This window comes from Schistocerca nitens, chromosome 5, assembly GCF_023898315.1.
Source record: "Schistocerca nitens isolate TAMUIC-IGC-003100 chromosome 5, iqSchNite1.1, whole genome shotgun sequence".
Classification (NCBI taxonomy): domain Eukaryota; kingdom Metazoa; phylum Arthropoda; class Insecta; order Orthoptera; family Acrididae; genus Schistocerca; species Schistocerca nitens.
This window is the reverse complement of record NC_064618.1, coordinates 227963028-227977490: the sequence shown is the minus strand read 5'-3', so window position 1 is coordinate 227977490 and position 14463 is coordinate 227963028. Positions and strand designations below refer to the sequence as shown.

The 14463-nt window shown below is 43.4% G+C and overlaps 1 protein-coding gene across 1 annotated transcript in view; it reads left to right on the top strand.

The window, feature by feature from the left end:
* Positions 1-14463, top strand: part of LOC126259408 (cell division cycle protein 16 homolog) — a 204768-nt gene that overhangs the window by 78451 nt on the left and 111854 nt on the right. The window contains exon 5 of the mRNA XM_049956185.1: positions 608-839. Coding sequence (XP_049812142.1) covers positions 608-839 — 232 coding nt within the window. The remainder of the gene's footprint in view (positions 1-607; positions 840-14463) is intronic.

Sequence of the window (14463 nt, the reverse complement as noted above, 5' to 3'; positions counted from 1 at the left end):
TAACTGGGATTACATCTCCATGCTCTCCCTTCCTGAAACACAGTAAAGAAGTTTGTGATTTATTCCAAGTTACTGGTGCACGGTCTACCAAGTACTGAAGATGAAGATTTTTTCAGCCGTCAGGGTTTAAAACAGGTACCTCTGGTCTAAGTGCCACTGTGCTAAAATATCTGAAGTAGCAAGTTAAGTATATCTTGTATCAGCCTACTGAATCAGTTAGTTTTTGTACTTTATACTTAGGCAATGTATGAACAACAGTTCTCAGGACATGGTGAAGATGTCCTTAATCCAAAGGTTGGTGTGAACGCAACGGTGCTTTTCAAAACATGGCCCTATCTCTTCCTCTGACTGTAGAAGCAGACTCAGTGTGCATCAAGCAGACTCAGTGTGCACATAGTGTAGCATGGACTCTGAACGGTGCTGCTAGTTGGTGTTTTTCACATTAACAATGAATTACCAGGAATGAAAGAAGTGATTAGTTATTATTATTATTATTATTATTATTATTATTATTATTATTGTTATTATTAAATTAAAACAACTTTTCAGTATTTATACTAAAAAAGGAAAATGTCATTTTATTGATATTGTATTTTTATTGTTGTAGAGGAAGAAGTCTTATCGTCATTGCCTCTGTCGGAACAATGTTCTGGCCAGGAGGAAGAAAGGCTAGTCCAGACACTCTACCGCACAAAACTGAAGAAGTATCATGCTCCACAGCAAGAACCAAATGAGAGGTTACCTGCGAAGCTTTCAAGTAACCTTGATGTGGCAGTGTGTGAGGCAGAAAGACATTACTACAATTGTAATTACCGGGAATGCCTCAGAATTACTGAACAGTAGGTGGATTCTGCATCTTATTAAAATTTTAGTTGTATGCATCAACAGTCACAAGCTCTCTGTGTAAGTTGGATTCTTTCTCAGTGGCTTTTACTTTTGCTTACTTTACTGTTTAAAATGAGAAGTTATGCAGAGCATGCTCATCAAATGAAAGGCACTACAGATAGTGAAATGTTGCAAGACCACAAAGTTCATACGCAACTTACAGGACGTTTAAAGCATGCTATGATATGTGAACAACTGGAACTAATAAAAAACGGCAATTGCATGGGGTGGAGTTGCATTGTGAGACCATGTTATTTATATTTTGTTTTCTCACTTATTTCATTGGGTTTGATGAAACCATCTTAGCTGAAGGTAAGTCATTACACAAGATGTTCAAAAGACTTAAGTTCAAAATTATACAAGTAGTGAAAGATCATAAATTGTGTGTTTTCGGAAAAAGCATTGAAGACTGGAAATTAATATTGCAGGTAGTCATGCATGTACTATGAATGTGAGGCATGAGTTTTTAAACTCTCTTTGGGGAAAGGAGGGGGAGGGGGGTTGTACAGCCTACTGCATTGGCATTGGTGGAGCTACCTTGAAAAGTGATAGTTTCCAGAGATGTGTCCATAATGTTTGTGACTGTTTACAGTTCTGGGCTGGTTTTCAAATTTCATTCCAGGAATTTGCATACAAGTATTTAATGTGTTGTGCAGCAGGATATAACACCCAGAACGCCAGACACTTGTGCAGAGAAATGTTTTGTAGCAAGTGACATCCTAACTGGAAAAAAAATTATTGCCACAGATGGAAATTTACAAGGAACTGTGTAGTTCAAGCCATGGAAATATGGTAAGGTTTTTGAAAAAGAATTGATTACGCAGTAGAATTTAAGGAGGTGATTTTGGATCTTGTGCGAGAAGATTCAACAGTAAGCAACTCACCCTCAAAAGTTGCCACGAACTTAACTTGTTGCAGTGAAGCTTTAAGTTGTTTATATCAATACAAGTGAATCATTAATTTCTCACCATTAGTTCGTTATATCAAAATAGTTTAGGATTCACTGCCACATGTAGAATTTTGATACTCAGGGTTATGGACACCCTGTCTGCATAGTTTACAAACGCTAATTAAAAAGGAAAGAATGAGATTTGAGATTTTGATAGTATTACATAAAAGGAATGTGAAAGGCCCTAAATTATTGTGCAGAACTCTGACACAATACAAAGAGAATTTCATGAGAAAGTATTTCAAATTAGATGTATGAAATACACAAGTTTATTGAAAATTGAACTTACAAGACAGTACACAACTTTCTGTACGATGATTAAGGAAATGTTATCCACTTGTGAATTATTGTTCTGTTTAGTCTTCACTGAGGGGTTGCTGCAGTTCCTCTTTAATCTGTCCACAAGTCCCGTGCCACAGTGTATGTTTTGGGAAGGTGAGATAGAATTCTGAAATACACTAACTGAGCTTATACCTCAGAATGTTCTGATAACTCTTTTTTTGGGTTAAGAATATCCTTCATTTTTCCACATTGTGATACTACATGACATAAGGCTATTCTGATGGTTTTGTTAATCCTCAGTTTCTGCAAAAATTGTACCAAGTAAACTTTCCATCTGTTGAGTCCTAGCAAATGATAATGTTTGCCTTAGCTGATTGTTTTATCATCTTCGGGTGATAAAATGTCATCTTTAGTGGACTCATTCCAATGTAATTCAGTACCTCACTTATTATTTCAATTACAATTCTACTTACAGCACAATCGACATCCACATCTGTATTCTTGATATGTCCCTGTGTTCATTTATATCACACAAAATATTCTCCAAGTACACTGATCAACCAGAACATTATGACCACTGACCTACTGTCAATATAAACCCATCCATGCAATAGCAGCATCACCTGACAAGAAATGACTGCTAGTCACACACCATACAAGGTGTATGTAGTAACAGTGAGCATTCTGTCTGTGTGTAGAATGTGCAAGGCGTGTGATCTATCTGAATGAGGGGAGATTGTGAAGAGGCTTGGCTCGAGCATTTTGGAAACTGCACATCAAGGAGCGCTGTGGTATCTTCAACACATGTTGAAACCAAGGTGAAACCATGTCCAGACATCATGGGTTTTGGTGGCCACCCCTCATTACAGATGCCGGGCATCATATAAAAGTAGTAAAACAGGACGGGCAGATTTAACACAAACTTTAATGCTGAGCAGAGTACAAGTGTGTGTGAACATGCAGTGCACCAAACACTCCTAACAATGTGCCTCCGCAGCTAGCGATCCATGCATGTGCCATTGCTAACAACACATTGGCATCTACGACTGAAATGGGCATGTAACCATCAGCACTGGATGTTGGTGCAGGGACAGTGTGTTGCATGGCCTGATGAATCCCGATATCTTCTTCACTGTGCCGATGGGAGGGTGTGAATGCGTTGTCTTCCAAGGGAACAGCTCCTTGACACCTATACTGTGGGACAGAGACAAGTTAATGGCAGCTCCATTATGCTCTGGGGAGCATTCACGTGAGCATCCATGGGTCCGGTGGAGCTCATGCAAGGCATGCAGACCACGTACACCCCTCCATGACAATCACATTTCCCAATGGCAGTGGAATTTTTCAACAAGATAATGTGCCATCTCACAAAGCCAGGAGTGTGATGCAGTGGTTTGAGGAACAGAGTGGCGAGTTCCAGTTGATGTGCTGGCCCCCATCTTGCCAGATGTGAACCTGATCGAACATGTCTGGGATGTGGCTGAACTTGTGTCACAGCTCATTGCCCCCTCCCCAGGATTTACAGGAATTAGATGGCTTGTGTGTGCAGATGTGGTGCTGACTACTTATGGCAGCCTACCAAGGCCTCATTATTCCCATGCCATGACATGTCGCTGCTGTTAGCCGTGCCAAAGGTGGACATACCGGCTATTGGGAAGGTGCTCATATTGTTCAAGCTGATTAGTGTATAATAATTACACTAATCAGCTTGAACTGTTTTATTTGCAACATAAGAAATAACTTCACATATTTGATATAATCAAAATAACTAACTTCTGAAGAACAAAAAAAAATAGAAACTTCCTTGACTGAATGAATGCTCAAATAAATGGAGTTCCAAAATAACTGTTACAGGTTGAATCCTTTTTTTTAAAAAAAAGTCTGTAGGAATGAATTTCGTAATACTGGCACTAAGTCGGGCACGCTCTGAGTGTATGAGCTGTACCAAAATGAAATATCAAGTCCTTTCCACTCGACGGCGTCCCGTCAGGCAGGTCCCACTTCACAGTGGCAAAAAAGAGTATAGGAGTTGATCGCGGTAGCTCGTTGTTTAAGGGAGGTCTCCCCATTGTGGCTGGCTGTCCTGGAATTGCTGGCTCTATAGCGATACGGCCCTAAATAGATGACTTCAGGAGTAACACTTCTATTTGATTGGCTCAAACCTAGTTTTGACGGAAGTAGGAAATAGTTTGTGCCGGCCGAAGTGGCCGTGCGGTTAAAGGCGCTGCAGTCTGGAACCGCAAGACCGCTACGGTCGCAGGTTCGAATCCTGCCTCGGGCATGGATGTTTGTGATGTCCTTAGGTTAGTTAGGTTTAACTAGTTCTAAGTTCTAGGGGACTAATGACCTCCGCAGTTGAGTCCCATAGTGCTCAGAGCCATTTGAACCATTTTTGAAATAGTTTGGCTTGTGTGTTCCGATAGGGGCTGCAAATGCACTTTGGAGCTCCTGCTAACCTGGCCACCGTTTTCACTCTCTGTTGATCAGATAGAAAACTGGCTGGTTTGAATTACGACTTCACATGGACTGCAGATCCCACCTCCATGTTGTATATTGTGTGGGTTGCTGTTGGCACCTGTTGTACTTGTCACTAATAGCACTGTGTGTGTGTGTGTGTGTGTGTGTGTGTGTGTGTGTGTGTGTGTGTGTGTGTGTGCGCGCTCTCTAGTTAATCTAATCTTATCCTCCAATGGGAGCAATATCTAAGGGGTTGTAGTATATTCCTAGAGTCATCATTCAGAGCCAATTCCTGAAACTTTGGTGCATTTTACATATATCTTCAAGAGTCTGCCAGTTCAATTCTTTCAGCATCGCTGTGACACACACCTGCAAGTCGAACAAATTTGTGACCTTTCGTGCTGCCCATCTCTGCGTATGTTCAATATCCCCCATCAGTCCTATCTGGTATGTATCCCACTCACATGACCAATGTTTCTGGGATGGATTGGACAAGTGATTTGTAAGCAATCTCCTTTATAGACTGATTATGTGTCCTTAGTATTCTACCAATAAAGCGAAGTCTGCTGCCTACATTACCCACACCTGACCCTATGTGATCTGTCCAATTCCTGTCCCTACAAACTGTTAGATGCAGGTATTTGTATGAGTTTACCATTTCTAATTATAACTCACTGATATTATTGTCCTACGATACTACATTTTTTTGTTTTGTGAACAGCACAAGTTTACATTTCTGGACATTTAAAGCAAGGTGGCAATCTTGCACCACTTCAAAGTCTTATGAAGATCCGATTGATTATTTGTGCAGTTTTTCTCAGACCATACTTCATTATAAGTAACTGCATCATTTGCAAGAAGTCTCAGGCTACTATTGATATTGTCTTGAAAAGTCATTAGTACAGGGTGTTTCAAAAAGGACTTTGCAAATTTAAAAATTCATATAAATTTATTGAAAGAAGATATAGCTGGGTTTAGTGTTATTTTGTAGATTTTTTTTTACTTTAAACTAAAGATGTTGTTGTGTCTTCCATTTGTTATCTTGCACACATCCATCAGAAGACAATTTCTTCCCAAACTCGCTGTAGCGTTGCAGGTGTAACTTGCTCAATGGTGGTGTAAATTCTTGCTCTAAGTTCAGGTAGAGAAACCGGAGCAAGAGATACAAAAACAATATCCTTGATGAACCCCCATTAAAAAGAAGAAAGAGTGGTGTCAGGTCTCTGGAACATGAGGGCTATGCAATTGATGCATCACGGCCAATCCATTGACCTTGAAAGTGGTCACTGGGAAAATCCTGGATGTCAGCCAGTTAGTGGGGTGGTGCACCATCTTGCATGAAGTAAACATTTTGTTCTTGGTCATCCTCATCGATCTGTGACATCAAAAATTGTAACATATCCAAGTACACTATCCCATTGATGGTTGTCTCACGGAAAAAAAGGGGTTGTATTCATTATTCTTGCTAAATGCACAAATAACGTTCAGTTTAGGGCTATCATGAACATGTTGCAAAGTTTGATGTGGATTTTTCACTATCCCAGATCCTACAGTTGTTTCTATTAACCTTGCCACTTAAGTGAGAAGTCAACTTGTCAGAAAAGATGATTTTATCCAAGAAATGTTCATCCCCATGTAATCGATTTAACATTTCCGCACAGAAGTTCTTGCAAGCTGTTTTATCAGTGTCTTTTATTGTTTGTACATTCATCAATCTGTACTGTTTCAAATGCAAAGGATCCCTCAATGCATGCCATACAGCAGTGTGTGGGATTTGCAGTTCGCAAGATGCACGCCGGGTCAATTTCATAGGGCTGTTGCCAAAACATTGCCTCACTCGCTCAATGACATCGACAGACGTGCTTGGATGACCTGATGATTTCCCATGTCTTGCCGAGTGCCCTATTTCTACAAAACATTTATTCCAACATTTATTCCAATCATAAATTGTAGGTGTGCTAGGAGGATCTTTAGCACACTTCATTTGGAAATTATGCTGAACTGTTGCCGCCAACTTCTTTTCTTCAAACCAAAACACATAGCTCAGGTCCAGTGAAAGCAGCCATCTTTAATGCAACTGCCGCTAGCGATCCTTACAGTGCAAATCAGCACTAGCAAACTACACGAGATAAAATTTGTTGTATTTCCTTACAAATTGACACTACAATCACCTCTGTAGGTGCTATGAATTAATTTATATGAATTTTCAAAGCTGTAAAGTCCTTTCTGAAATACCCTGTATATAACATGAATAGCAAGGGACCTAGCACACTTCCCTATGTATACCCATAGTTACCTTTACATCTGTTGATGACTCTTCATCCATGGTAACCTACTCCACCCTACCTATCTGATTGCGTAGATCCACAGTTTTTGGTGTGTCATGAGAGAAACGTGAGATGATTGATGTTTTCAAAATTCGTGCTGGTTGGCATGGAGGAAGTTGTTCTGTTCAAGGTATCTCGTAATGTTGAGCTCAGAATATGTCCTAAGATTTTACAACAAATGAATGTCAAGGATACTCGATGGTAGCTCAGTGGGTCATTTCTGCTACCCTTCTTGTATAAAGGAGTAACATGTGCTTCCTTTCTAGCTACTGGGCATGTTTTTTTGTTTGGGGGATCTACAATAGATTATATTTAACAGTGGGGCTAACACAGTTGCAAATTGAGTGTAGAATTTGAGAGGGATTCCGTCAAGCCCTTGGATGTGGTTTAATTTCAACGGTTTCAGTTGTTTCTCAATGTCACTGATGTTAGCTTATTTTTTACTCATCTTTACAGTGGTATAAAAATTAAATTCTGGCAATACTTCTGGTTTTTCCTGTGTAAGGAGTATTTGAAATGATAGTTACAGATTTATTTTCTGCTTTGCTATGCACAACTTCAGTTCCTGTCCTGTTTACGAGTGTTTGGACACTACCCTTGGCGCCACTAACACACTCCTATGCCAGCCTTAAATAGCCCATCTAGAGGAGACCTTCCTAGCTTCCCAAAAGACCAAGCCCCTCATCTGGTTCAGATTCATTGATGATATCTTCATGATGTGGACCTAGGGCGAAGACATCCTATCTTCACTCCTTCACAACCTCAACACCTTCTCTCCCATCCGCTTCACGTGGTCCTCCTCAACCCAGTGTGCCACCTTCCTAGACATTGACTTCCTCTTCTGTGATGGCTTCATCCGCACCTCTGTCCACATTAAACCCACCAATCGCCAAGAGTACCTGCCTTTTTTTTTGACATCTGTCAACCCTTTCGCACCAAAAAATCCCTCCCACGTGTCCTGGCTACATCGGGATGTCGTATCTGTGGTGACAAAAACTCCCTTGCTCAGTATGCTGAGTGTCTCACCAAGGCCTTCACAGACAGGCACTGTCCCCCAGACCTAGCCCACAAACAGATCTGCCATGCCATTTCAGCTCACAACCCCAATCTCCCCACCACCCTGAAAAACCAGCCACAAGGGAGTGTCCCTTTTGTCACCCAGTACCACCCTGGACTGGAACAGCTGAACCACATCCTTTTCCATGGCTTTGGTTACCTATAATCGTGCCCTGAAATGACTGACATCTTACCTGAGATACTTCCCACCCCTCCTAAAGTGGTGCTCCATTGTCCACCCAACCTCCACAACATCCTAGTCCATCCCTATGCCACTCCCAGTCCCAACCCCATGCCCCAAGGATCATATCCCTGTGGAAGACCCAGGAACAAAACCTGCCCAATCCACCCACCCAGCACTTCCAGTCCTGCCACAGTTTAAGCCTACCCCATCAGCAACTATGTCATTTACCAGCTCCGCTGGAATCATTTGCACAGCTTTTTATATTAGTATGACTACCAACCAACTGTTCACCAGGAAGAATGGCGACCGGCAAACTGTTGCCAAGAGCAAAGTAGACCACCCTGTGACACAACATGCAGCTGAACATAACACACTTGATTTCAATGGCTGCTTCACCACCTGAGCCGTCTGGATCCTCCCCTCCACCACCAGCCGTTTTGAACTGCACAGATGGGAGTTATCCTTAAAACATGTTCTCCTTTCCTGTAATTATCCTGGCCTCAACCTACGGCAACATACTGTCTCCACACCCTCCACCCAACAGTCTCCACCCCCTCTGTCCTATCATCTTGTCCTCATTCTCTCTCCCACCGAGTTTATTTGCAGCTCTCTGCCAACGCATCCGCCTGTCTTTCGCCACTCCTCTCCTTTTTTTTTTGTTCCGTTTCCCCACTTCCCTGCCCCACAACCTCCTGACCCTGCACCTGTTGGCAGTCTAGTCCCTACACACTCCACCAGACAGTGTTCGTCTCTCTCTCCACCTGTATGCTATTATCCCTTTCCCCTCCAGATTGCTACTTGCATCCCATGTGATGTTGCGTTCTGGCCCAAGATGCTGGAGTTGGCAGTCGTGTGTGCATGAGGTGTGCTTGCTTGTGTAAGTGTGTGAATGTTGTGTGTGTGTCTCTCTCTCTCTTTACTGACAAAGGCTGTGGTCGAAAGTTATATGTGAATGTCTTCTAGTAGTGTTTATCTGCAACTTGACATGCCTTCTTTATGGTAAGTAGCTATCTATCTTTTCCTACCTTTAATGTAGTTGTATAGATAAAAAATGTACTCATCAAGTGGCAGCAGGAGAGAACGTATGCAAATGTGAAACCTTTCACAGCCAATGGCTGCTGCTTGTGGCAGAAAGGTTGAAGGAGAAGGAAGAGAAATGATGGAAAAGAACTGGTGCATTTTAGGAAATGGGGAGAGTTAAGGAAAAGTCACCCGTAACACCAAGTCACGGGAGACTGACTTTTTGCCAGAAATCTCTGCCTCGCTTATCTTCCACCTTTAAACACTCAGATTTTAAAATGTAGTGTGGTGTAGTCTGCAACAATCAGTCTTTTCTTCTCATCCAGTAAGTCTCCCCAGACCTGGAGTTCTGGGTAACTTTTCTGTAACTCTCCCCATTTTTCTAAACCTCTCCAATTCTTGTCATCCATCCCTCTTTCTTCCCTTTTAATTATTCCGCCAGAAGAAGGAGCCACTGGCTGCTAAAATTGCACATTTTCATAACTTTTATGTGTGTTTTCCCCAGCCACTCACTTGGTGAGTAGATTTTTTTAAAATGTATTCTGTTATGTTATATTTTCAAAATTTGGTCATTTAAATAATATTTAGACATGTATCCTTTTAAGGGGCTGTTAATAAGTCTCTTAAAAATCTTCTACTCAAGTTTCAGTAATTTTTATAAGTGCTTCTGACACAAACAAGCAGGGTTCAAAGAGTGTAAAAAAGTATATGTTCAACATTTTAGAGTGCTTAAAGTAGATAAAAAAGAATCCTTCTTCATCAGACATAAATGTCACAGGTGCACTGCTCCCCCCATGTAGTAGTCCACAAATATTTCGGCACAAGTGATGTTCAGAGAAGGTTTTAAACTGCGATGTGATAAACATTGTTTTAAAGATTCTGCTGAAAATGACATCTATAATTTACATTAATGCACAACTGGCATCTGCAGGCTAACGATTGTCTATCACACTCAAAACAACTGTGTTTTTTATGAATAATGACTTCAGCCAAACATACAACCAGTTGGATAAAATCTTCTCAGTTTTCAAGTCGCATCAATTCCAATAAAATTCTCAAGCTTTTGATGGCTAGCTTGAGAATTTCATTGGAATTGACACGGCTTGAAAACCGAGAAGATTTTATCCAGTCATGTCATTGCAACAGATTGAGGACACGTGCAGCCAGTTCTTCTGGAGTGTTTGTTGGTGTGTTGTACACCAAAAGCTTCATCCCCCCTCTCCCTCCACACACACACACACACACACACACACACACACAAAGAAATCCATAACAAGTCAACATCATCTCTAAAATAATACACGTGACAGGGCAGTTCGAACACTGTCTCTGAACATCACTAACGTCAAAACTTTCATGGATCCTAGTGGGACAGCTGTGCGCTGGTGACATTTTTCTCATATATAAAAAGTGTTTCTTTTTAGCAATCCTCAGGGAAATTTGTATATTCTCATGGAATTCTGTGTCTTTAATTTATCAGTGAGCTTTATACATTACAAATTTTTGTAGTACTTAATATTTCAAAGTGTGTTAATTATTTGGATACTAGCAGTTACTCTTTTGCTGCACTTGAATATCAGTAGTTTTTTTATGATGAATGACTGTAATTAAGTCAGTAATTTGTAAATATCTGGTTATTTAATGGCATACGTGTGTGTGTGTGTGTGTGTGTGTGTGTGTGTGTGTGTGTGTGTGTGTCGTGAGTCTTCAATCATCTCAGAAGCTGTAGGAGATGCATGACACTCAGTGTCTGAAATGCAATTGCCTTGTGACTGTTCTAATGTGTCTGTAGCTCTTAAGGTTGCATGATGTTCTGCATCTAAGTTCTGGTGGACCTGAGATTTTTCTGAGGTTTGTTGGGTTTAAGTGATTTTTGCAGCTCAAGCTCTCTTAGAAGCGTGCACTAAGTCAGACTTAAGTTTGCGAGCATTTCATAGAATAAGTAATATTAATAATATGTTACTCAGGGTTTCCCCGATGTAATAGTTTTAAATACGGCTCCCAGGCTTAACGTGGGATTTTATTACTGAATCACCACAATATTTCGCTTTAAGCACCATTCAGTTTTGGCAGGTGGTGTATCATTTTTTTTTAACATCTGAGAAACCATGCACATGTGTAAACATTGGATTTGCACAGTCGTGGATTGATCTGCACTTATGTGCAGGTATTATCTTCATTGTTATTTCAATGTCTTAGGAGCAGTTTTTTCCCCTTAAAGTAACCTATGTTCTTCATTGGGGATTTATCTCCATACCAAATTTCATCAAAATCGGTTCTGCAGTGTTGTTATAATAACATAACAGAGTTACTTTCTCATTCATAATGTTAGTATCTGTTATTGGTTAGTTTATCTCAACTGCGAGCAAAGGCATTGTGATGTAAGTCTCCCAACCCTTCCAAATTTGAATAGCCACCCTGTATTGTCACTTCGCAACCACACTCAGTTCCAGATCTCAAAGCAGGATCTTTAATGAAATACAACACTTAGCACTGAAAGCAAGTTTTCTTATGAACAGCAACATAAAATCAGAACAGAACTGGCCTCCTGGATGGTCCATGTAATTATTTCTACAAACATAAATTATTCCAGAATGCTGATATTTATGCAAGCATTCAATATTCCACAATATACAAACCTAAGGTATTTCAAGAAATTCTAAACAAGTAATTGTTGGTGGTTGGGTTTGAACTGCAGCTTGCAGCATGCCAGCCAGTGACACTAACTACACATTATACACTGTAGCTTGTACAGCAATTTCCTCACCTGGAGAAACAGTGTCCCCTTTTACAGAAGATCTCATTGGAGTTGAGTGCAACACCCTAGATCTCTAGGACTTGCCAGTGGTCACTGGGCTATTATTTCAGATGAACAGACCAATTGCATGTTCACAAAGGTCCTAACAGTAGCAGTTTCTAGTGATTGGACAAGTACACAACCTACAATAATTCTGGCTCAGTTATATCTAAAGGCCAGTTGTCCACTGTTATCATTTGGCCCAAATAACATCTAAACATAGATGTGGTGTATCATAATAGTTAAGGAAATACCCCCTGCAGGTCCGGGGTAAGAATAGGCCCGAGGTATTCCTGCCTGTCGTAAGAGGCGACTAAAAGGAGTTTCAATCGTTTCGGCCTTCCATGTGATGGTCCCCCTTGGGGTTTGACCTCCATTTTTCAAAATTCTACAGAAGTACGAGCCTTTTGGGGAAGGACGCCTTATGTGGTGTCTCACTGGTCCTCAGTGCACTAAGACCTTGGCACTCAGCATTGTAACGGCGTTGTAACCACACCCACTATTCCTCAAATTGGGCCTAAACGCCTGATGGGTTGCACAAGTTACGCCCATAGTGCGTCCCCATCTGCACCTACGATCATGATGGACTTTCCATGGCATCCGAAATCCAGCACGGTAGCCAGCCCGTTGTGTTGGGGTCGTCATGTACCCTCTAGGTTGTAGCCCCCTGACAACACAGGGATCGTACTGCCGATACCTGAGCTGCACCCTCCCCATGTCGGCCAAGGAGTAGATGCCCGTCTCCTTGGGGCATCAGGACTCCCGGCAACGGTCATCCTGCCAGGTGGCCCTTGCTGAGGCTGGGTGGCGCCCGTGGGGAGAGCCCCTGGTCGGAGTGGGTGGTATCGGGGCAGACGTTTCGCAGATGAAACGTCAACATGTATCGGGTCGCTCTGCGGCTGAGTCTTTTAAAAAAAAGAAAGGTACTGTCTCTGGTTCTGGTTCTCCTGCCCTTTCCCCCTTGGCCACTCCCTGGGAGGAAGGACAGGCCCGCCGGCTTGGGGCGAAGTACTTCCCCTGCTATTTAGTCTGTTCTCAGACCGATGGGGGGACGTTCGCCACCTCCAAGCCCATGTTCTATGTCCAGCACATCGAGGACATGTTCGGGGAAATCGAGGCTCTCAGTAAAATGCATTCGGGGTCCGTTCTTATAAAGACCACCTCAGCCACTCAGTCGGCGGTGCTCCAGGTGTGCGCCCGACTAGGGGACATCCCAGTGTCCATTGTCCCACATCTGGCACTGAATAGGACGCAGGGGGTTATTTTTCATCGGGACCTCCTGCTGCAATCTGATGAGGAGCTCAGGGCCAACCTAGAGCGCCGAGGCGTGCATTTCGTCCGGCGAGTCCAGCGCGGCCCCAAAGACCGTCGCATCGACACCGGGGCCTTTATCCTCGCCTTCGAGGGGGACGTTCTCCCGGAGAAGGTAAAGGTGATGTGCTACCGGTGCGACGTGCAACCTTACGTCCCGCCTCCTATGTGCTGCTTTCGATGTTTGCACTTTGGGCACATGTCGTCACGGTGTGAGGCTGAGCCCCTTTGTGGTGATTGTGGACGTCCTCTTCGTGAGGAACATACATGCACCCCACCACCTCGGTGCGTCAATTGTCCTGGCATCCACTCGCCTAGATCTTTAGACTGCCCCGCGTATCAGATGGAGAAGAAGATTCAAGAATTAAAAACTTTGGATCGCCTCTCTTATTCTGAGGCCAGGAAGAAGTATGACCGCCTCCATCCCGTGACGTTGACAACTTCGTTTGCCTCAGTCGTGTCCACTCCTTCCACAGTCTCCTCACCCCTATCCTGTCCCCCCTCCATCTCCTCACCCCATCTGGGGTCTATGCCTCCGCCTCCCAAATCCCTCCCTTCCAAATCCTCCTCCCTCGCGGCCCCTGCCCCCTCTGCCCCAGGGGCCACCCTTCCTCCTCCTCCCCCTCCGCCGCCTGAGAAGCGATCCTCTTCTCAGGCGTCCATCGGGGAAACGTTCCGGACCCCGGCTTCCGAGGTCCGGCGTTCCAAAACAGACCCTGCGTGTGAGGACCTTCTTCGGGTCCAGCCCACCATCCCCGTGCCTCATCGGACTTCCCAGAAGGCCTCCAAGAAGAAGTCTTTATCCCCCTCTCCACCCCGGCGCGTTTCATCTGACGCTCCATCTGTGAATCGCTGCTCCTGGCCGTCCTCAGTTTCGCCGGAACGCTCTGCTGCCAGGCGCTCAGCTGGCCTCTCGTCGGCGAATGATGCTGCCCCTCCTACGCAACCCGGGAAAGCGGCCGCAGCTGGCGACGACTCGATGGAACAGGATCTGCCTCCCGCCGGTTGTAGCGTTGTTCCCTCGAAACCTGGCCCCTCCGCGGCCGTCGAGGTGACCAGCTCTTCATCCGTTTCGTTCCCCCTTTTTTCTGACTAGCGATGGCCTTGTTACATTGGAACATAAGAGGTATTCGATCTAATCGGGAAGAATTACAACTGCTCCTCCGCCTGAACTGTCCGCTCGTCCTTGGTCTCC